The sequence below is a fragment of the Phoxinus phoxinus genome (genome assembly GCF_949152265.1).
Source record: "Phoxinus phoxinus genome assembly, chromosome: 18".
In the NCBI taxonomy this organism is placed as follows: Eukaryota; Metazoa; Chordata; class Actinopteri; order Cypriniformes; family Leuciscidae; genus Phoxinus; species Phoxinus phoxinus.
In genome coordinates, this window is record NC_136893.1 from 24,703,214 (window position 1) to 24,728,138 (window position 24,925).

General features: G+C 37.6%; 1 protein-coding gene across 5 annotated transcripts in view; it reads left to right on the top strand.

Annotated features, from left to right (window-relative positions):
* The window catches only part of frmd4bb (FERM domain containing 4Bb), a 75,047-nt gene that overhangs the window by 39,526 nt on the left and 10,596 nt on the right, over nucleotides 1-24,925 (top strand). For 3 of the 5 annotated variants that reach the window (XM_079588327.1, XM_079588326.1, XM_079588329.1), the window contains exons 2-21: nucleotides 2,194-2,259; nucleotides 2,370-2,464; nucleotides 3,872-3,964; nucleotides 4,162-4,246; nucleotides 6,390-6,446; nucleotides 6,545-6,567; nucleotides 8,116-8,199; nucleotides 8,439-8,504; nucleotides 8,676-8,733; nucleotides 10,470-10,556; nucleotides 15,532-15,608; nucleotides 15,885-16,023; nucleotides 16,806-16,944; nucleotides 17,199-17,332; nucleotides 18,423-18,539; nucleotides 19,078-19,306; nucleotides 21,027-21,083; nucleotides 21,331-21,472; nucleotides 21,738-21,902; nucleotides 23,834-24,609. In XM_079588327.1, coding sequence (XP_079444453.1) covers nucleotides 2,194-2,259; nucleotides 2,370-2,464; nucleotides 3,872-3,964; nucleotides 4,162-4,246; nucleotides 6,390-6,446; nucleotides 6,545-6,567; nucleotides 8,116-8,199; nucleotides 8,439-8,504; nucleotides 8,676-8,733; nucleotides 10,470-10,556; nucleotides 15,532-15,608; nucleotides 15,885-16,023; nucleotides 16,806-16,944; nucleotides 17,199-17,332; nucleotides 18,423-18,539; nucleotides 19,078-19,306; nucleotides 21,027-21,083; nucleotides 21,331-21,472; nucleotides 21,738-21,902; nucleotides 23,834-24,609 — 2,689 coding nt within the window. The remainder of the gene's footprint in view (nucleotides 1-2,193; nucleotides 2,260-2,369; nucleotides 2,465-3,871; nucleotides 3,965-4,161; nucleotides 4,247-6,389; nucleotides 6,447-6,544; nucleotides 6,568-8,115; nucleotides 8,200-8,438; nucleotides 8,505-8,675; nucleotides 8,734-10,469; nucleotides 10,557-15,531; nucleotides 15,609-15,884; nucleotides 16,024-16,805; nucleotides 16,945-17,198; nucleotides 17,333-18,422; nucleotides 18,540-19,077; nucleotides 19,307-21,026; nucleotides 21,084-21,330; nucleotides 21,473-21,737; nucleotides 21,903-23,833; nucleotides 24,610-24,925) is intronic. The other 2 variants (XM_079588328.1, XM_079588325.1) reach the window with 1 other exon arrangement.

Consider the following 24,925-nt stretch of genomic DNA (forward strand, 5'->3'; position numbering starts at 1 on the left):
TATTTTGAATAATTTGGAATAGACTTTTACAAGGACACCTCAACAACTACATGAAATTATACATCAACTCCACCACAGTATATTGCAAACAGACATTTTTGGTATTGGTCGGTTTATTGTCTTTGTGCCGAGATGAAAAACAAACCAATTTTGTGTCGTTTTTGTGGTTATATAAGATTCTGCTGGTTTGTTAACAGATGTTTTATCTATTTTAAAATGTACTGACTTCACTTCTTTGTCCAACATCCTGTTGTTATTTTCAGTGACAGAAAAATAACTAGTTTCTGTTGTGTTCTGCGCACCAAATGTGTGTGTTTTTGCACAGTAATCTGTGTGTGCGTGGCCTCTGCTGGTGCAGATACATGAGCAATATCTACAGTACGGAGAAGACACGCTTCTGCTGGTTTAAATGCATCTCATTACAAACAGATTAAAATTGTATCGAATTTGTCACCAAATTGCCCCAGGATTAGCAGCGATACCAAAAAAAGAAAAATAACACAATGCATATTTCTGACATTATGCATGGCGCTGACCTTTGTTGCGCTGACCTTCATCCCTGTAATGCTCAGCCCTCAATGTAACAGGGTTCTGAAAGAGAAATGTCATGAGGTATTTGTTTGTTTGTTTGTTTGTTTATAAAAAAAAATTGGGGTAGGGGGGGTTGGTTGTTGTTGTTGTTTTACTTATTTTTATTGGTTGGTTGGTTTTCTGGTTTGTTTGCTTGCTTGCTAGGTTGGCTGGCTGGTTGTTTAGTTGTTTGTTTGATTGTTTGTTTGTTTGATTTTTACTTGCTTGGTTGGTTAATTGGCTGTTTTTTTTGTTTTTTTGTTTGTTATTGGTTGGTTGGTTGTTTGTTTGTTTAGTAGATTGGTTGGTTGGTTGTTGTTTAGTTTTTATGCTGGTTGTTTGTTGGTTGTTTTGTTTATGTTTGCTTATTTGTTTGGTTGTTCGTTTTTTGTTGATCGGTTGGTCTGGTTTGTTTAATTGCTAGGTTGGGTGGCTGGTTGTGTGTTTGTTTAGTGCTTTATTTATTTGTTTTGTTTTTGCTGGGTTATTTGGTTGCTTGGTTGATTGGCTGTTTGTTTGTCTTTGCTTGGTTGGTTGTTTGTTCAGTAGATTTTGGTTGTCTGGTTTGTTTTTTGTCATTCAGAACACAACAAGACAAAATAAGAGTGGGCCTCATTCACCAACCGTTCTTACAAAGAAATGTGTTCATAAACCCCACTTACACACTTTTTACGAAGATTCTGACATTCACTAATGTTTTCTTATCTTGGATTTGTTCTTAGCTAAGAACAAAATCTACGCACTCTCAAGAGCACTCTTAAAAAATGTTGTTTGGTTGGTTGGCTCTGTTTGTTTGTTTGTTTGATGGTTGGTTGGCTTTGTTTTTTTTGTTTGTTTGTTTGTTTGATGGTTGGTTGGTTGGCTTTGTTTGGTTGGTTGGGTTTGGTTGGTTGGGTTTGGTTGGTTGGTTGGCTTTGTTTGTTTGTTTGGTTGGTTTGTTGGGTTTGGTTGGTTGGTTGGCTTTGTTTGGTTGGTTGGTTGGCTTTGTTTGTTTGGTTGGCTTTGTTTGTTTGGTTGGCTTTGTTTGTTTGATGGTTGGTTGGTTGGCTTTGTTTGTTTGTTTGATCGTTGGTTGGCTTTGTTTGTTTGTTTGGCTTTGTTTGGTTGGTTTGTTGGCTTTGTTTGTTTGGTTGGTTGGCTTTGTTTGTTTGGTTGGCTTTGTTTGGTTGGTTGGCTTTGGTTGGTTGGTTGGTTGGCCTTGGTTGTTTGGTTGGCTTTGTTTGTTTGGTTGGCTTTGTTTGTTTGGTTGGTTGGTTGGCGTTGGTTGGTTGGTTGGTTGGTTGGTTGGTTGGATTCCAAACTTACTAATAATGTAGTTTAATCATTTGAATTAAAAAATACAAATAACAATGTCCAGCACTAATGCTTAAATGAAATGAGGAACTTTCAGCACTTGAGAATTAACCAGCCATTTGCAGAAATGTCTCATCTCCATCTCAATATGCTGCCATAACAGATTCTTTCTAAGTTTGCTTTTGGCTGTTGCTGTTAAAAGAGATTCCTTGTGATTATATGACCGTTATTATGTGAAAATGTATGAAATGTTCAGTGTGTCACTATAGTGCGGAGAGAAGGTGGCAACAGTGCAGTGTGGGTCGCCTGACGTCATAACTGTCTCCACAGATGAGCGAGGGACGCCTCTGCCAGGTGCAGCTCCTGGACGACAGAAAGCTGGAGATGTTGGTTCAGGTATAACGTCTCACAGTTCCTCAGTCTATTACACCTCCCACTCCAGGGTAATGGACCTCAGTAAACATCCCTGTCTCGCATTATATTGATCGATGGATTTTCTCTCGCAGCCGAAGCTGTTGTCTCGTGAACTCCTGGATTTGGTCTCATCGCATTTTAACCTTAAGGAGAAGGAATACTTTGGGTTCACCTATGTGGATGACACGTGAGTGCCTCTTTTTAATGATGTTATCTACTGAGGTGCGTTGTTCCCATGGAACATTTGGAAAAATCTAGCTTTTTGAAAACATAAAGGATGAAAGGATATGTCAAACCTGAATTTAAATGGATAGATCACCTAAAAATGAAAAATCTTTGAATTAATTGTACAATGTCTTTGGTGGGATGGACTTTCAATGGGGAGACAGAAATCTTACAGATTTCTTTAAAAATATCATAATTTGAGTTTCAAAGATGGACAAAAGTGGTATTGGTTTTGGAACAACATGAGGACAAATTATGACACATTTTTCAGTTTTAGGTGAGCTAAGTGAAACATTGATGGCTTAACCCTGTGGTACTGTTGGCGTGATGGTCAAAAATTACAGTTTTTTCTTCAATTAAATGATTGTACTTTATTCTAGTTCGATATTATTTTGTATTTAATACATTTATGGTTCTAAATTATATTTATGCAGTAGTTATTATCCATTTACTGTATTCACTCTCTGAGCATGGGCCTGAAAATTTTATTTCCAATTTAAACAGACATATATCTTGAATGCTTCGGAGCAAACACTGAAGTTTGGTCTCTTTTTAAAGACGTCACTTGGCAGAGTATTGCTGAAGTGAAAAGTTTTGTTGTTGTTTTTTAACTTGAAAAAAGATAAGTCATTTTTGACCGTGAACAATACAAGTGTGACCATTATTTCAGGATCATTTAACCTTTTCAAATCATGTCTATGATTTTTCTTTATGTTCACACAGCAAGTACCAAAACCAAATTTCGTACCATTCCGATTAAATAAAAAATTTAATAAAAAAACTAAATGTAAAATTTTCACTAAAAAATGGCCGAACAGCACCAGTGGGATTACAGTACATTAAAATGGAAATGCTAAAAAAAAAAATCTTAATACTGCTGTTTTTCACAGATTGCATTAAAGTTTCCCTTACAAAAAATACTGTTTGTGTACCATCATATAATATTGTTTTACATGGTAATACCATTTTACTTTAATATATACCTTGACACTGAATAATTATCATATGTATATACCATGGTATTTACAGTACCTATTATCAAGGTACCATGATCAAAAAACAGTAATACTATGGCCCTGTTATGTTACTGTTATTATTGTAAAATGTCATCCACCTCTCTATTTACTCCCAAACTTACAGTTAAAGATTGTACAAACTAGTTAGAAATGTGTTTGATGTGTAAATGTTATTTATGCATAGCCTAACAGTGTTTTAGTCATCATCACTTCTGCAAAACCTCATCTAGTTCTGCTCGGTTGAGTCCCGTTGAAGTGATTTTCATATATTAGTGGTACATTGCAGAGCGTTTACTGGGTTGGGTAAGAATGTCTGATCGCACATCTCAGCCGGATTAACTTTCCTCTTCCAGTGGTCAGTGCAAATGGTTGCAGCTGGACCGCAGAGTGCTGGAACACGACTTCTCCAAGAAATCAGGGCCTATTGCTCTTCAGTTCCTGGTGAGGTATGTGATCGCCACCTCATGATGTCTTAAGTCACATGACCACATCGACCGCAGCATGCAGCACATTCCTGGACTCAATCACTGTGGTGCCGCTCCAGAAGCACCTTGTTTTAGATTTTGAAGTGAGGTTTCGCCTACGACTCGCCCCGTTTTATTACTACGGAAATGCGCTTAACTGACGGGTTTGTCATTTGCAGGTTTTACATCGAGAGCATTTCACTTTTAAAGGAGCACACGACGGTGGAGTTGTTCTTTCTGAATGCGAAGTCTGCCATCTATAACGTGAGTAGTACATGTGTGCCTGTTTGCCCGCTGAAGTGATTCACTGTCTCATTTCTCGCCTCCATAAACAATTAAAAAGCCACAGACCTCAGAGCGTTAATCTGTGAGTTATTGCATCCCAAGGCCATAGAAGTATGTGAAACTGATTGGCTTGTGAATCAAGAAAACAGAGCAATTCCTCACAACTATTCCTCACAACCATCATGACCCAACATAAGGATTATTTTGTGTGATTGCAGCATGTGCAACATTTTTCTTCACTCTTCGCCATGGCCTGGTTTTGCTTGCGGCAGAATTGTGTCACACAGAGGAAGCATTTCAATTTAATGGAAGCTTGTTTCCGCCACAGAATAAAAAAATATAAATGGTAATTGTGACTTTTTATCTCACAATTTAGACCTTTTTTTATGGTATATTCTTTTAGAGATAGAAATTTAGAAAAAAAAGTCAAAATTGTGAGATCTTAACTCGCAATTGCGAGGAAAAAAAGTCAGAATTGCGTCTTTATATCTAAATATATAAACAAATGAAGTAAATTTTGACTTTATTTCTCATTTGAGTTTATAACTTACGGTTAGGAAATAAATTCTGAATTGCGAGATATAAACTCACAATTGCGAGAACAAATCTGAATTGCGTGTTTATATTTTAATATATCTAAATATATAAACGAATAAAGTCAGTTCGAACTTTATTTCTTGCCAAGTTTATAAAGTCAAAATCGTGAGAAATAAACTCGCAATTGCGAGGAAAAAAGTCAGAATTGCGTGTTTTATATCTAAATATATACACAAATTAAGTCAATTCTGACTTTATTTCTCATAATTTTGAGTTTATAATATGCAGTTAGGAAATAAATTCTGAATTGCGAGGTATAAACTCACAATTGCGAGAACAAATCTGAATTGCTTATATTTGATATTTTAATATATCTAAATGTATAAACAAATAAAGTCAGTTCGAACTTTATTTCTCGCAAAGTTTCTAAAGTCAAAATTGTGAGATATAAACTCGCAATTGCGAAGTAAAAAGTCAGAATTGTGTTTACATCAGTATATCTCAATATATATAAAATATAAAGTCAATGCTGACTTCATTTCTTACATTTCTTAGTTTATAACTCGCAATTGCGAGGAAATAAAGTCAGAATTGCGAGATATGAACTTGGAATTGTCAGAACAAAAGTCAAAATTGCATGTTTATATCTAAATATATAAACAAATAAAGTAAATTCAGACTTTATTTGTCACAATTGCGAGTTTATAACTTGCAATTCTGAGAAAAAAAAGTGCAATTCTGAGAAAAAAAGTCCAAATTGTGAGATGTAAACTCACAATTGCCGTTGTTTATATATTAAGATATACTATAAACTCCATAAACTCTGAAAAATGAAGTCAGAATTTACTTCTTACAATTTTTTTATGTATTGAGATATTGCGAGATATATTCTGACTTTTTTCCCCACAATTGCCGAGTTTGTAACTTGCAATTCTGAGAAAAAATTTCCAAATCGTGAGATGTAAACTCGCAATTGCGGGGAAAAAAGTCAGAATATATCCCGCTATATCTCAATATATAAAAATAAAGTAAATTCTGACTTATAAAGTTTACGTCAATTCAGACTTTATTTCTCGCAATTCCGGTTTTATAACTTGCAATTCTGAGAAATCAAGTTTCCAATCGCGAGTTTCCTGGTGAAAACAAATTTGTGTTTATGTTGAGTGGTTGTTGTGATTGTTGTGATTCATAATTTCTCTCCCACACACACCTCTCTCAATCTCCTTTCCTTTTCCACACGCTCACTATCCGTTCCAGTGAATGTCTCCAACATACAGCGGCAATTTATTTATATTATAATAAACTGTTCTGAGGCAGTTGGTTCAGTGACTATTTCATATACATGACAGACTATTTATTTATGAAAACAGTAAAAAATATTTTCAATTATTTGTGTGTAACCTAATTAATATTCATGAGCTCGGCCGTTACGCCAAAACAAATGTATGCCCATGACAGGAATATCACATGCATAGTTTCTGCTTCCTCATTACATTAATAAATGGGCATGATGAAAATGATTTTGGCGCATTCAGAGCACGTTTTTAAAAGTGATTCACAATGAGTTGTGCTTGTTTGTCCACAGGGTGACATTGAGGTGGAGAGTGAGCTGGTTTTTAAACTAGCAGCTCATGCATTGCAGGTAAAAATATCAGCGCTTTAATATATTATGACATGCTTTTCTGTTTTTAGTCAGTGTTGTGTATTAAATGCACATGCTTTACATATTTTGTTTTACAGGAATCTAAAGGAGACTATACAAGGTGTGTAGTTGCACCACACTTATTTACCACAAAGTTGACGAAATTTCCAGGCTTTAATATCACTTTCTACTGTCAAGTGTTGAGTTTTTACCCGGGACTATATGAAGGCACTGCAGGACGTCTCTGCACTCATGTAAAACATATGCCTATTTATATATCAAATATATATTCTTTAGATTAATTGGTTGCTTATAGAGAGCAAAGTCACTCTCTCTGTCAGGCAGTGAATCCAAGATATGGCAAAAGACATTAAGGCTTGTTAATTGAGAAGCAAGGTCAGCATGAGATTAGATTAATGTAATAAGGAAAGTTCCTTGGGTCAGAAAAGTGTAAAAGTTTGACAAGTTCTGCATTAAAGGAATATTCTTTCAACATTTACACACCATCAAACAAACCAAATGTGGGACGATTATAAGTTTGTGTGGGACATGTTACCAACACTAAAACATAACCTGAAAATGTTATATAATGTCTATCTAACTTAATAAAAACATTTGTATTCTGCCTTTCAGCCGATAAAATACTTTGTTCTTTAGTCCCTTCCAGAAAACACAATTTCATCACAATAACAGAACATGTCTTTATTTTACATGTCATTTAAAGGCATCATGCAGATAACTATCAGTCCAACCAAAATCCAACTAAATAAATACTCAACAAATAAAATATAAAACAACATGAAAATTAGATAATCAACAGTCTTATATATTAAGATTATATTAAACCAGAAACTTTCATATTTTTTAGAAAGGATGTGAGCTAAAGCCACCACAGCAGGCAACAAGCTGATCAATTCTGTTAAATATAAATTTTAATTGACCGAATTATCCATTTGTTTTCCGACAGGGAACACGCGGAACGAATCACCGCTCCACATTTTGATTGACAGCCGTCACAACCCACTAGTGACCGTGTTTACTCCTTTCCTTTCAACCATTGGATAGGATTAAAAAAAACGGCTGTTGTATTTATACATTTGACGAAAAACTACGCCGCAAAAATAATAAATAAATTGCTTCCTTAAAAAGGCAAAAGAACGCATGCATGTTTTCTTATTATGATCATTAAAAACCAACAGACTGATAAAAAGGCGGGACTTTTTCTCAATATGCGACGTGCGGGACGAGGGGTGAAAATGCTGCGGTACAGCGCAAAGCGGGACGGGTGCTCACCCTATTCACACAGAATCATGTCTTTCCAAACCTATATTTCTTTAAGTCTTATTAAGTGGGATGTTCAAGCTGCGGTTTTAGGAAGAGCTAAAAAGCATGACTTGTAGTCGGTATGAAGGTCTATAAAGCACCATAAAAGTTTTATTCAAGGCTTCGGAAGTCACACGGTAGCTTTTAATGTCAGCTGTTATTCTCTTAACTTGAGCAAACTTTATACAAATCGGTTTATGTCGTTACATCTCTGTATTTGTCCAATAATGATTCAGTTACACCATGCGATTGACATAAAACATCATAATCTGTAACATAAAACATGTTAAAAGTTTCAGTCACTGGATCCTGTTGCATGTTGAAAGTGTACTTTTGTTGATTTTAGTGATGAAAATACCAGAGCAGAGCTGAAGAAGCTTCCAGCATTGCCCACTAAAGTACTGAAGGAGCATCCGTCTCTAGCATACTGGTAAACCTTGCTTATTTTTAAGTGCGTTTTTGTCTGATGTTTAATTGCTAGCAGTGCTGATGTGTCATTTGAGGTAGCGGCACAGACAGCCACGAGATGCACGCTCAGAGCGGACGAGTCAGTGATGCTGAAGCTGCATTCACAGCCTTTATGCTGAGGTTCGGGGGGAGGGTCGCCTCACTTCACGGGTGGGGAATATATCCTCCGTGGAGCAGATTTCATCATCTTCTCTTTTGCAGCGAGGAGCGTGTGATTGAGCACCACAAGCTGTTGAAAGGGCTCTCCAGAGGGCAGGCCATTGTGCAGTGAGTATCGGGAAAACCGTGATTAGCCTCGGGGGGGCGGGTCATCAGAGGCGGCGTGATTTATGATTGGCTGCTTAAATCCTTCACGCCCACACCTCAGGCCTGCTGTGTGCTGATAGATCCTGAAGATGCGGTTAAACATCAATCTTGACTACATTACCTTTGTTTTAGGTATTTGACCCTGGTGGAGTCGCTGCCCACGTATGGAGTGCATTATTATGAAGTGAAGGTAAAAGCTATATGCAAAGCATAAAGATTAGACCAATTGCCATACTATTTTATTAATGGGTTAAAGTGTCAAAACTGATTTAAAAAAAAGTATTTACAGATTTGTATGTTATGGCTGTTACTAAATAAAATAATTTTCAAAATATAAACCTGTTAATACATGATATCAGACAAAATAAAACACAATAAAAACTCAGAATACATTTAATTTGATATACCTAGATGGTAGTCAGCTCTGTACTATCTACTGTTGATAGACATCAAACAATATTGAATTACGCCCAGGACCAAGTTTATGTAAATGTGTGATAACCTATAGAGGGGTGCAGTATGGAAGCTTGTTTCCGCCACAGAATGAAAAATAAAAAAGGTAATTGTGACATTTATCTCACAATTCTGACTTTTTTTTTTTTGGAGAATTGCATGACGCAATTGCAGGTTATAAAGTCGCAATTGCGTGTTATAAAGTCAGATGAGATCATTATGAGATATAAACCCGCAATTGCGAGAAATATACTTGAAATTCTGACTTTTTTCTCAGAATTGCATGTTTATATCTCACAATTATGACTTTATAATACGCAATTGCGTGTTATAAAGTCAGAATTGTGAGATATAAACTATTCTGAGGTAAAAATTAAAGGCGGTCTTTTTTTTCCGTAGAATTGGACTTTGTAACTCGCAATTATGTGTTAAAGTCAGAATTGCGTGATATAAAGTCGCAATTGTGTGTTATAAAGTCAGAATTATGAGATATAAACTTGCAATTGCGAGAAATATAATTGAAATTCTGACTTTTTTTTCTCAAAATTGCGAGACTTTATAACATGCAATTGCGACTTTAGATAATGCAATTCTGACTTTATAACACACAATTGCGTGTTATAAAGTCAGTTGTAAGATATAAACTATTCTGAAGTAAAAAAAAAAAAAAAGTCCGTAGACTTTTTTCCCGTAGAGTTGGATTTTATAACATGCAATTATGTGTAAAGTCAGAATTGCATGATATTAAGTCGCAATTCTTATATTGCGTGATATTAAGTCGCAAAAAAAGTCAGAATTCTGACGTCATAACATGCAATTGCGACTGTATTTCATGCAATTCTGACTTCATATCTCGCAATTCTGACTTTATAACACGCAATTGAGACTTTATTTCTCGCAATTCTGAGAAATAAAGTCAGAATTGCGAGATGTAAACTCACAATTGTGAGATAAAAAGTCGCAATTATCTTTTAAAGTGTTTTATTCTGTGATGGATACAAGCTTCCATAGTGCCTGGATGACGTCAGAACCCGGAAGAACAGTTCACAGCTGGTTCCTTCCAGATTTTCCTATGGGGTTTTATGATGGGGTTTTCCAAGTTATGTGTAAAATTAAGCCTTTGGTAAACACACTTGACGATACTTGGTCGTTTTGTTCTACAAAGTAAATTGCAAACAGAAAAAGTGAATTTTGGAGCAGATCTGTTCATTTTTGAAAACACATCTTTCTTATAAGTAACTAGATAAGAACGTTTTCCCAGTCTGTTTAATATCTTATGCATTTTTATTACTTTTGCTCCAAGAGTTATGGATCATACTTTTTTTTTTTGTGATGTGACTAAATCCATTTAGTGTAAATTTATAAACATTTCAGTATTTAATAATATGGATATATGTATTCATTCAATAAAAGAAGACCTCTGAAAGGCCTCAGTCTTGTGTAACTAACGGAAAGCTCTTCCTCGTCTCCTAGGATAAGCAAGGTATGCCATGGTGGCTGGGCATCAGCTATAAAGGCATTGGACAGTATGACCAGCAGGATAAAGTAAAACCCCGAAAGGTACGTTGTGTTTTCCTGACTCTGAGGATTGGAGAAATATGCGTTATCTAAATATAATCCTGAGTCGTTGCACAGAGCTCAATATCCTGTCAAATCAGGCTTTGATTTCCCCAGATGTGACTCATAGCATGCCGGCACTTGCATTCATATTTTATTTGCACTTGAGACCACTATGATGATATGGAAATGAGGTGTTACATTCAACACACACAGTCTATACAGGACGTCTGCTTGTGTTACACAACAGAGAACTGCTGATGAAACACACAGGTAGTAAAGCACACCTTGTACCTGCGTGTGTGTGTGTGTGTGTGTGTGTGTGTGTGTGTGTGTGTGTGTGTGTGTGTGTGTGTGTGTGGCTTGATTTAGTTGGGTAATATACAAAATTACAGAACAACAGGACATTATCGGATAGATATTATGGCACACTGATAATTGTAATGTCAGGTTTTCAGAAACAATAGAGAGCAGGTTCCAAATGCAGTTAGATAACATGTATTAAGGTGAGACACGGCAGGCAAAAACATTTATTTTTCACTGGTCTAAATCTTTAAAGCCCGTTTTCTCAAAAGGACTTTTCTCTCATTCTCCAAGTCTGAAATCTCCACTTCTTCAGTTGCACCGATACACACCAAACTTTCTTCTACCTAGTTATATTATGAAGACATTTACAGAGGGATTTGTTAATATATTATTCCTAGCCTGATTTATATAACATTTTATTCCCAAAAATTTTTTTAGGCTATTCAATTTTTTAAGGCTATTGGCAATATATTCTGATTTACAGGATAACACGAGTAGATATCCATAAATCCCTGTGTAATTTTTTTCCCCATCTAGTATGTGAACACATTGACTTTTTTTTTTAACCTGGCTTTATCCAATACTCAGATTTCATTTTTTTTATATATGCAAATTAGTGCATATTTAATTAGATATTGCCTAATTTGGATATTTAAACATTAAATTACTGAAAACTTGTAATACATTTTTTTTCTCATCTTAATGTAGTAATCAACTGGGAAAGTTTCATGGTGATATGGTGATACATTTTTACCCTATTCACCTGTAGTGTCTCGCATTAACAAAATATATCAAAATCCATGTTACACGCAGAGGGATACAAACTAGTGATGTTCTGTTCTTGAACAATCATTCTTTTGAGTCGGTTCATAGGAAGTAACCGGTTGAGCCGGTTCAGTAATCGAACTGAATCGAACTTTAGTTACGGGTTGATGACGCAAGACGCACAAGCCAAAGTAGGACGTCCGACTCAGAAAGAACCGAATTAGGTTCAACCAACTGTCAGAGGATTATTGAGTTGGCGAAACTATGCAAGGTTGAGGCACGTACTGGAAATATGCTTATTATGAATACTGTAATTGAAAAACATTTTATTTAAACCCACAAAATCCTTTCTGTTGAGAGATGTCAATAAATTATACTATAGTGTATTGTGCCATTTATTGTGTAATATGTGCTGTAGGTGGCAAACTTTTAGGAATCTTATCCAAGATGTAGGCTACTCAATATTGGTCAGTCATAAAAGATCCGCGAATTAAACTGTGACCACAAATAGCCAACCATTAACTTAAGGCGAGACACTACAGGTGAATATGGTAAACAAATTAACTAGCAGATATCACCATGAAACTTTCCCAGTTGATTACCTACATTAAGATGAGGGAAAAAAATGATTACAAGTTTTCTGTAATTTAATGTTTAAATATGCAAATATGTGCTAATTTGCATATATTTAAAAAACAAAATCTGAGTATTGGATAAAGCCAGGCTAAAAATTATTTTTTCATTGTGTTCACATATTAGATGGGAAAAAATGATAGAGGGATTTATGGATATCTACTTTTGTTATCCGGTAAATCAGAATATATTGTCAATAACCTTAATTTATTTTCGCCATGTTTTTTGGAATAAAATGTTATATAAATCAGGCTAGGAATAATATATTTACAAATCCCTCAGTCAATGTCTTCATAATATAACTAGGTACAAGAAAGTTTGGTGTGTATCGGTGCAACTGAAGAAGTGGAGATTTCAGACTTGGAGAATGAGAGAAAAGTCATTTTGAGAAAACGGGCTTTAAAGATTTATCATCAGCCAATGAGATTGCACATTCAGCCCTTTTACTTTCCCGATTGGTTGCTGATAAAAAGGAAATGTCCATATGTGGATCCGACAGCATTGTACAGCAGAGAGAGAGCTTTCTAGCGGTGTGTGTGATGACGGGGTGCAGGCAGAGATCGCGGAGCAGCGGGATGATTCATAACGCCAACTTTTAATGAATTCAGGATAAATCTACAGACGTAAAAAGACAAAGTGTAGTAAAATAAAGACCTAAATGTGTATTTCTGACTTTTTTCACCACAAGTCTGAATGAAGACATTCAATCTTCAATCGACCTGTATTTCGGTCTTTCGACGCAGGCCACAACAACTTTGCCAGGTTTTTCAGTCCCTGGCCAGACTCATCCAGTCTCTGCCGATGTCTTTTCTAAACGAGTCCCGCCATCGGGTTGCGGGGCGGCCGAGCGGTCTTTTAATATCTAGTGGAAGCCATTCGGTCACGGCCCGCGTCCATCGCCCGTCAGAACTCCTGACCGCGTGTCCGGCCCAGCGCTTCTTGGCCTGGTTGACCGCGTCCTTGACCTTGCTCGTCTTCCTCAGTAACTCGTTGCTGATGTGGTGCGTCCTCTTGACGCCGACCATCCGCCGCTCAAGGGCGCGTTCGGTCACTGCCAGCTTCTGTCGGTCGGCCGCGGTCAGCGACCAGGTCTCGGCCCCGTAGAGCATGGCCGGTAGGACGGTACTGTTGAACAGGGAGGCGTCGTCCATGTTGGTGACCACCTCTGCTATGGACGCATAGCTGAACCAAGCGGCCCTCCGTCTGCACCGGTGAAGACATATTATCGAAGACAAATATCCCAAAATCTAAAAATTTACCAGTAAAAAAAAACAATGTTTTTGCCTGCCGTGTCTCGCCTTAAGTGAATGAAAGGTAACTTACACAGATAACTTTTTATTTGAATGTTTCAATATGCATTGACACAAATTATTTTATTTGAATGTTTCTTTGAGAAAACATGGCACTGAGTTGTTAGAAAATAAATGCATAGTCTCATAATTGCTTGATGACGTAAGGAACTGATGAAACTGGTTTTGAACCGGTTCACTGAAACAAACTGTCCGAAAGAATCGGTTCGCAGAAATGAATCGGACTTGACAGCACTAAGACAAACAATGACAGAGTCCGAGACGCAGACAAACAGGGAAACGGGCAGGAGATCAAGACCGTAAACCATGACAATTAAGCAAGAGAGAGCGCTTAGAAATGACACTATCAACATACAACATACTGAAATACACAGACGTTAACAAGCTAATGACACACAGGTGGATGTAATCACACAATAATGAGTGTGGCAGATGGCGGCTGGCAGGTGTGACAGTTATATTCTGAATTATGTAACGCATTACACACACACATGACATTATGAATTGAACAATTAGTTTAGTAATCTCCAGGCTAGAACAGGTGGAGCAGTAACCCAGCCTGAGCGAGAGTCCTCCACCCTGAGCGGTAGATCAGTTTCACTCCTGAATCCCCGCCGGTGCGAGCCGGAGACGCTTCAGTCCCGTGAGGAGCTGCTCTGGCATCTGAGTGATGTCATGAGCAAGGCTGGGCCGAGACCGCATGCCTGAAGCCTCTGTAGGAAACCTGATGAGACAAGTCAGGCTCGGCGAGTAAAGACAGCTTCAGCAGAGTAGACGGTAACATAATGAAGAGGCTCAGGATTTGATTAACATCATTTAACCTTCCGAACCACCCGGTAAGAGGCTCTAAAAGCTGGATAACTCAATTTCACACGTGAAGTCTCGAGTTAAAGCTGGAGAATGTTCTCGTCGGAAACCTGCAGACGCCTTTGCTGAACTGTTGTGATGACGTATGGTATTGAAGGGGAAAGTGTTTATACTGTGTGTTAACTGTACGTTTTTTTTCCTTCAGCGGCCAAACGCCTGCTGCTTTTAATGATCGAATAACCATAAAAAATGTAGGGTTACTGTCTGCAGGGTTAATATACACTTAGCGTTCCAACGTTTGGGGTCAGTAAGATTTTTTTTTTTTTTTTTTTTAAGAAATTATTACGTTCAGTCAGCAATAGCAAATTTATTTGATCAAATGTGACTGTAAAGACATTTATACTGTAACAAAATATTTTAATTTCAAATAAATGCTGTTCACTGTTTCCACAAAAATATGAAGCAGAACTGTTTTCAACATTAATAATAACCAGAAATGTTTCTTGATCATCAAATCATCATATTATAATGATTTCTGAAGGATTGTGTGACTCGGTTCTGAAGGATCGTGTGACTACAGTTTTGATCACAGGAATGAACTACATTTAACTATATATTCACATAGAAAACTGTTATTTTAAATTGTAATAATATTTCACAATATTACAGTTTTTACTGTATTTTTGGTCAAATAAATGCAGCCGTGATGAGTGTTAGAGACAAAATATTACCGACCCTAAATATTTAAACGGTAGTGTATTTGTATTTAAAATTATGGAATCAACTTGAGTATGAATGCTTTAATAATAGTTTGTAATATTACACCCAAAACTGAAAATGCTGTAATTGTTCATCCACTTTCATTTCATTCCTGTATTTAATCCATGGAAGAAAAATAAGGGTTTTTAGAATAATCTAAGTGCAGTTTAAAGTGACCATGTCTGTCAAGCTCAAAAAAGGACCCAAATTTAAACAATACTTATCATAAAATCATAACAGAATTATTGCTCGAATCATAACTGAATGGAACTGAATATAAATGGAGGAATGCACTGGTTGAGTTGTGTGTCAGACGTGCCGTGAGTCATTTTCCAGTGAGAGCCCAGCCTGTCTCCTGGAGCCCAGTCTAACTGTCCCGTGTTGTGTCCCCTCATTAGCTCTTCCAGTGGAAGCAGTTGGAGAACCTGTACTTCAGAGAGAAGAAGTTTGCTGTGGAGGTCAACGACCCTCACAGGTGAGATTTGGAGACTGATCTTGGATCTGTGTGTGAACATAAGAGAGCTGGTTTCCACCTTGTACACACTAATGTTTGCCAAATTAATGCTTCTTAATGTGATCAAGTTGTTATTATTATGAGCTTATAAAATGTTTATTAAAAATGTCTTGGCATGCATTGAGTTAGCTGCTATTTTCTGCAGAGTGTGAGTGTTTTGCAGTTTCCTCTGTGAGTGTGTGTATATAGTGATCATGCTGTGTGTGTGTGTGTGTGTGTGTGTCTATCTGCTTGTAGGCGAACGGTGACTAAGCGGACTTTTGGCCAGACCGGACTGGTGATCCACACTTGGTATGCCAGTCACTCATTGATCAAAACCATCTGGGTCATGGCCATCACCCAACACCAGTTCTACCTGAACAGAAAACAGAGCAAAGTAAGTCACCGTACACACATGACTGTACATTGCTCATATACAGTAGATTCATACAGATTGACGAGATTCAACGCACCCAAATGCAAAAAAGGTTACAGCAGGCGTTACACCATTCCTGAATAATTAAACATTTCCCAGTCTTAATAATAGCCGCTCTACACCCACTGTCTTGTTAAATCACTGTGTGTGCGTGCATGCGTGCGTGCGTGTGTGTGTGTGTGTGTGTGAGTGAAAGCTCGGGTAGATTTAGCAATATAGCGGGGTGTATGATGTACTGTATATTACGTTGTTGTGATGAACTACTGTATATGCCTCTATTCTGGACGTTTCTCTCTTCATCTTCTTCTTCTGAATCAGTTTCTTGTTCAAACACATATGGCTGAATTAAACCAGTATTTCCACTTGCCATTTGCAGCGTTAACTTCAGTAAAGTTGACCGAGTGGATCTCTGAGCTGGTGTGAGTGAGTGGAGGCGGGGCTCATTTGCATATATCCATGGCCCCGCATAATGGAGTTACATTCAAGCTATTTTAAGACATGAAGAAATAAAATAAAAAAGTTGAAATATGAGTTTTAAGGGATATGAATATTGACTACAGGGGGACTTTATCAACCAGCAGATAACTTTATAATAATGTTACTGGGAGAATGTTAAAACTTTGAGAGAACCGTGCCAGAACGTTCCCTGTTTGCTGGGAACCCATAGGAAATAAAGAGCACAAATTAGATTTTTTTTATTATACATTTCAATATCCTATTTCCTTTTATATATAATTTAACAGGCAAAAATCACCACAGCCCGAAGTTTAGGAGACATCGCGACCGACCTGACGGAGAACGGAGCATCAAAGATGAACAAGCTGAGTGCCGCGGTGAAGAACCAGCTCATCATGGCCAGCAACGGGAGTCTGGTCTCGGCAGGTACATCCCGTCTTACCCTCAGGACAGCGGTCGAGTCAGAACGGCTCCTCTGTTTATACACACGTCGACACACATCGACAGATCTCCGATAATGAGCTGCTCGCCTCGGGCGGCTTCTTTTCCTCATATTTGTGTTGCTTCTTCATTGTAGACTTAGTGAAATGTCATTGAAGTTCGTGTCCTTTAAACAGTCTTGGCGTGATATTTTCTTTGTCATTATGAACGCGTTCATTATTTTATGTATTATTTCACAGGTTCGGCTGACTCGGAAATGAACGACGACCAGAAAAAAGAGAAACTGGCCGAGTTGAGAAAGAAAGAGAGAGAGATCCAGGATATTCTTAGCCAAAAACTGACGGAGCTGAAGGAGATCTGCCTGCGAGAGGCTGTAAGCAAACATATTCAGTATTAGTAGTTGATCACACTGAAAAACATCCGGTCTAATAAATAATTAAATAAATAGTCCATATACTGCACATAAGAAGATATATTCAGTGTTGGCGTTACTTATTTATTAAAAGTAATGCGATACTTTACTAGTTACTTGAAAAAGTAATCAAATTACTGGTTATATTGCATTTACACAACAGTTCAATGAACAAGAAGTTCATATTTAGTAGCTTACATTTTAGACTAAATTTTACCAGTTTGTTTGTATATTTTGTTTTCAACCAATGAAACAATTATTTATTTTTACAAATTACAATACTTCATTCTGTATGTTTGTATCCTGAACACCTTTTTTAGTGTGACTGGCTGACTATATATTATCCCTATATATTATTTTAGAGAAAATCATTCATTTTGATGATATTCAGAGTCTGTCAAAAAACATGTTTAGGTAATATTTCACCCCAAAATTATATAAATGCCGCTCAAAAGTTTAATCTTGATATGTTTTTTTTGTAAGAAAGTCATACTTTTATGCAGCAAGGATACATTAAATTGATCAAAAGTGACTTTGACGAAGAATAAATATTTATATTTCAAATAAATGTCGTTTTATTTTTACTTTCTATTAATTAAAGAATCCTGAAAAATGTATCACACTAAAAATATTAATCAGCACAACTGTTTTCAACATTCATAACAATCATAAATGTTTCATAAGCATCATATTATAATGATTTCTGAAGGATCATTTGACACTGAAGACTGGAGTAATGATGCTAAAAATCCAGCTTTGATCACAGGAATAAATTACATTTTACAATATATTACAGCAGAAAACATCTATTTTAAATTGTAATAATATTTCACAGTATTACTGTTTTTTATCTTACCAACCCAATTTGTTTTTGAGAATTCAACTAGATTCAAAGCACCTGTACACATTACAGTAACGAGAATGAGGGAGAGTAATGAGGGAAAAATGAAATATAAAATATGTATTATATTAAAATTTTGTGGTGAAATATGACACATGTTCTTTGTGACTTTTAGCTGTTTACAGTATGTTTGATCTGGGTTTTTTTCAGCAACTCACTGGCAAACTCCCAAAAGAGTATCCCATCATCAAAGGCGAAACCCCTCCTCATGTTCGGAGGAGAGTCGGGACGGCTTTCAAATTGGATGACCTTTTCCCATATAATGAGGTTAGTGTGAAACATCGCCACACAACAATGTTGCCAAGTAGAGGACTGAATAAAATATTAGACACTGGGGGGTTTGGCTCTATTGCTCTGAGGCTGTCCTGAGCTGGCCAAATGCCAACATGCCGTTTCTTCTGAAATGACTCAACTTAAAGCATTATAACCTGCAAGATTTTAGCTGCCAAATATCTCCAGCATGTGGCCTTGTATTGGAGCTCACACTTGGAAAACAGACACTTGTTTTGGACAAAGATTTCTGTTTATTGATTGGTGGTTTCAACCACAGGTTTTAATCGGGAACTAACCCAGGATGTCATGAAATGTGAAATGTCATGGCGTGTATTAGCATTGAGGCTAACTACAAAGCATACTTGTAAAAGTTCACAAAACAAACATACATTTGCATTTCGGAAAACCGACTACAAATATTGATGACTCCTCTCACTCGTACCGACAGGCTTATTTACATTTTTGGACAGATTTATGAATGCAGATTAAACTACATCTCAGTTTTCTTTTGATTGACAACGCTTCTACCCAGGATCCATACCTCAGAAATCTGGAGAGCCGCTTTGCGCTGCAGCAGAAAATCGTGGAAGCGGCCAAGAAGCTCGCTGCCGATCCTGACATTTCTAAATTAGTGAGGAAAAAAAGGAGGAGGAATTGTCTGGACGCCATGCAAAAACTGCAGGAGATTGAAGATGAAATGAACCAGTACAGACTGAAGAAAGGACAGAAACCCACACAGAGAGCTTCTATGATCATAGCCGGTATGCAAGACCGATGTTGTCCACTGATGTGGCTCATCGCTGGGCAACGACACCCCGCCATGCTTAAAAACTACTAGACTTAAAAAAAAAAAATCTCACATGCCTCAAAAATCTTTAGTAATATCGGTAACACTTTACAATAAGGTTCATTTATTAAACATTAGTTAATGCATTAACTAACATGAACTAACAATGAGCAATACATTTGTTACAGTATTTATTAATCTTTGTTAATGTTAGTTAATATAAATAGAGCTGTTCAGTGTTTGTTCATGTTAGTTCCCAGTGCATTAACTCATGTTAACAAGATTTTAATAAAGTATTAGTAAATGTTTAAATTAACATTAACGAAGATTAATAAATGCTTTATAAGTGCAGTTCATTATTAGATAATGTTAACTAATGTTGTTAACTAATGAACCTTATTGTAAAGTGTTACCGTAATATCATATTTCAACACTTTATCCTTTGCCAAAAAGAAGCGTGCTTCATTTTTTAAAAATGTGCAATTGTAGTGTATTCAAATATTAAAAGTATATTTTTAAGTTACTGTACTTGCAGATAATATTAAAATATAAAAGGCCACTTAAGCACACTTCAAGAGAGCACACTCTCAGGACTTTTTCTTAACCAGGGTTGGGGGTTACATAATACAAATACACTTTATGCATTTAATCTCACTTTAGTAAACAGTGTATTTGCTGCTGACCCTTGATAATCCAATTCAACCTTACTAATAAGCAAAAACATACTTTAGATAAACATCACATTTGTGTTTAGTTTTATTGCTGGAGCTAGTGTTGAACTTTTTCCTGAAAACTAGAACTTTTGTTGTTGTTGTTAATAAACAAGCAAGCCCAGCCCAGGTGAGAAAAAGTAACGCAAAAGTAATGTAATGCATTACTTTCCATAAATAGCAATGAAGTAACGCAATTAGTTACTTTTTGTGGAGTAATTCAATATTGGAACAAATTTAAAGTAACTTTTAAATGTAACTTCCCCAACACTGTTCTTAATACTCTTAAAGGGATAGTTCACCCAAAAATGAAAATTAGTCCTTGATATACTCCGCCTGACGCCATCCTAGGTGTTTATGACATTCTTCTTTCAGACGAATACAATCGGAGTTATATTTAAAAACTGTCCTGGCTCTTCCAAGCTTGATAATGGCAGTGAATGGCCGTTTATGTTTTGAAGTCCATCAAAGCGCATCCATCCATGATAAAAGTGCCCCACGCAGCTCTGGGGGGTTTATAAAGGCCTTTCGTATAAGAAAAATATCCATATTTAAAACTTTATTGACTAAAATAACTAGCTTCCGGTATTTCCTAAAGTTTACTTCATTCATGGTGAAGATATGTTGACCTGTCCGGCCATATAAAACAAGCTGAAGTGGCTTGTGGACTGACCAAATGCTAAAGGAAGCCGTTAAAGCAAGAGAATCCAAAGATACACATGAACAGAAATACAGCAAAAGACTAAAAAACACTGCAATTTTACAGTGACATGTAGCTCATGCAATTATTTATCACATATATGTTTATTAGGCTGTGAATTTAACATGTTAATTTAATATGATTCATTTTAGGAAATAGGGCTTAATTAACAATTAATCAAATAACAATATATGCAATATAATTGATTAGCCATGTCATGAATTAAATCAGCGTCAACCAAATGTAGTTTCATTAACATACCATCATTTCTCTCTCTTCCATAGATGAACTGGCTCAGTCTGAGTGCAGCTCCCTGTGTGAAAGTCTTCCTCTAGATGACGGTAATGACATCAATTATGAAACCACTGTCAGCTCTCGGATTATGTCCTGTAATTAAGATACGACTCACTTGCTCGCTGCCAGTGGTTCTTCCTCAGCATTGTTCCCTACTGTATACACTGAGTCATGCACATTAACACTCATAATAGATCATTTATCATGCAAAAACCAACAATGAATTTACATAATATTATTCGAACCGGATGCAACCAAAAGCACAACAGTCGAAAGCCATGTTTGTGTCTTCAGAAGATGACAACCAGAGGCCACGATCTCGCTCCGTCCAGTGTTCCCCGTGCCTCAGCCCTCCTCGGTCATCGTCCGGCCTGGAGTTCGACCCCGAGAGACGGTCCTCCGCCAGCGACACACACCACGACAGACCTCTTAACAGGTGTGAATGCTCACTGTACCTAATGATCTACGGGGCTGGATCACACTCAAGGAAGTTATTGCTCCAAAAAAGACATAAAAGCACCATACTTAAGTATTTATAACTCCCATACTATGTTCCAAGTCTCCTAGCCCATTCAATAGCTTTGTGTGACATAAATGCAAAAACATTATTTCTTATTTTTTGTCTTTTGATTTTGGGGTAAAAGATTACCCAGACATATTCTCTGGCATCAGTTATATTCCTCTTGTCTGTTTGATTTCAGATTAGATCATGAGGTCCAAGTGCCGGGACATTATTACACCCCCCGAGAGGTGTTCTCGGCCCAAAGCAGTCCGTGTAAAACTTTACCCAGAATGCTGAAGAACCCCCGCAGTTTACCGCAAACCCCCATAATGCCCCGTAACGCCTACAGCAGCAGCCAACTCAGGCAAGCTCACTCGGTTCAGTAGCAACCACTACTTACCCTTTCTGCAACACTTTACTTGAAGACTGACACGACACCTTCATAATCATGACATGACACATGTCATGAATATGAAGGAGGTTTTATAACAACTGTCATGAACTGTCATTCGCTCAATTATGACATTTTTAATGCAAATATGACATTGTTTGTGATGTCTTTGTTATGACACCTTGACATAAACCAAAACATCATAACCTGTCAGTGTCATAACAACTTGACAAGACCAAAACTACATAAATTGTCATAAATTAAATATGTTATAAACATGACATAGTAGATTAATTATCAAACTTAAGAAACCACTTAGCTTTATGGGTTAACATTACATTAAACTGTCATGTGGTTGGTTTTGACATTGGCTGTCATGAGGCCATTATAACAGTGTCAGGAATGTTTTTCTTGACCTCAACTACAGTGCTAAAAATTTAATTTGTTATTTAAAATGTAATTTTAATGACAAATTCAATCCATAAAGCCAAGTAGTTTCTTAAGTTTGATAATTAATCTGCCATGTCATATTTATGACATATTTATGACAGGTTATGTTGTCTTGGTAATGACAAGTTTTCATGACAAAGACACAAGCTAAGTGTCACAGTGTCTGGTTTGTGTATTCCTGGTGTCCACTAGATGTCCTCTTCCCCACGGTGTCATCCACATTCTCACTACATTTCCCATGATCCTGTCTGTCACTTAGTGTTCATTGTGTTCAGCTGTTTCTTGTCACCTCATTTAGCACTTGTGTATATATACCCTGTCAGTTTCAGTGTTTGTCACGGAGTCCTTGTAGATTGTCCCCACACTTCTGTTCCTGTTGTTTGTGTTTGTCTTTTGTATTTTGGATTGCCTTATTGGACTTTTTGACCCTTTGCCTGGACTGTTGTGGGTACGGATTTCCCCTTAAATAAATACTGCTATTGGATCTTCCTGTTTCTGTGTGTGGATCGTGACAGAAGGACTCCGTCGACAAGAAACAGCTGAACACAATGAACACTAAGTGACAGACAGGATCATGGGAAATGTAGTGAGAATGTGGATGACACCGTGGGGAAGAGGACATCTAGTGGACACCAGGAATACACAAACCAGACACTGTGACACTAAGTTTCCATCCATTTGTCAATCGATCTATCTGAAGTTCGGTAAAAAAACTCATGCGAATAAAGCTGGTGAAAGTGTGTTTCCATCCAACTGCTTTAAAGCGAATAAAAACCTGTGCGTAATGACGTCACATGCTGTTTTGTGATCAAATTGGTATATCTAATTAATTTGAGACATTTTAAGGTGTTTCCATTCATTTTCGCTCTGAATCGCACAACATTCAAGCCAATAGTTGCGAACAAAGTTATGCTAGACAAAATGCAATTCATTATTTATTTGGCAAATAATGTTTCCATCAGCGTTTATCGCATAAGCCGTATATCGATCAAGATAAAATCCGATGAGACCGAACACATTTCATTTGAGTCGATATTCATGAAATTCAATAGAATTTTATGGTTTCCATAAGGCATTTTTCATTCGATATCACTTAATTCAGATAAAAACGTGTAGATGGAAACATAGCTACTGACAGGATGATGTATTGGTTTATGTCAAGTTGTCATGACAAAGACATCTCAAACAATGTCATATTTGCATTAAAAATGTCCTAATTGAGTGAATGACACTTAATGACAGTTGTCATAAACATCCATAAAACCTCCTTCATATTCATGACATGTGTCATGTCAGTCTTATGCACACCCCTTCAATTAAAGTGTTACCATATTTGGGTATAAATTGTACAAATCTAGTTGGTCTTGTGGTTTTTATGTTTCTGATGTAAGTCGTTTATTCCGTGCACTTCCTTTCACCAAAACAAACAAGACATGTTTATCTGCGTCCTGTAGGTCGGACGGTCACATCCGTGGTTTCCGACACCGGAGCGGTAGTTTGGAGTCTCAGTCACAACTTCTCCACTCTCACTGCGCAAACAAGTCGGTGTTCCCGCTGTCTCCTTCACGGCGTAGCAACAGCACTGAGGTGTTGGATGACAGCTCGTCCTATACCAGCATGTCCAGCATGGACTACTGCTCGGCCACTCCTCCCTACCGCACACTGGACTCACAATCCCACGACTACCGGCTCCACCGCAAAGTGGAGATCTACGGCAATACGGGCAGCATGCCTAACTTGGTCCCTCAGAACTCCAGCTGTTATGGCCACCAGCAGAATCACTACGGACCGACTGCCTACTACGTGACGGGATACCCCGGCTTCGAATATGAGCCTTGTTCTAACGGAGCTTACGTTTACGAGAGCGAACTCGAGGGCCACTATAACATCAACCCCACTTATCCAGCACATGGTTACCAGGGCCGTGGACGCAACAGGCATTATGGAATAGAGGGATCGGATAAATTGTCCCAGAATCCATATGCAACTGTTAGACCGCCTCGAGGAAGGCAGGGACCCTTGAATGAGGTGTTGACGAAGAACATGTACAAGGCTTTGGTGGCTGAGCATTTGAAGGGATGGTACAATCGCAGCGCTGGGCAGAAGGACCCAGGTTCCTATCAGCTGGTGTACACCTACAAATATGACCGAGGTTCCCAGCACAGCCTAGGCTACCAAACTCTGCCCGCACCCTTTAGCCACTCCAGCCGAACCAACTCGTTCTCCTCAGGTGAGTACAGTTCCTCACACAACACAATGAATTATGAACTAGGGGTTCTCAACTCTGCAGGAAAGTGGACATTGAAGGCCAGAGTTTAGCCTCAACCTTGATAAAAACGTACCTGCCTCTAAGGCTGATCAACTGGCTCTGTTCGAAATCCCCCCCTATGCCTTCATTCACTATTCCCTACATTACTCCACTACTTCTGAAATCTCAGCAAAAGTGCACATAGGGGGCACTCGTGAGCACCCTTCTGAAACCTAAAACGACAAATGGGACGCCCTACGCCCCACACGCGGCAGCCATTGTAAGTCCACAAGACTGC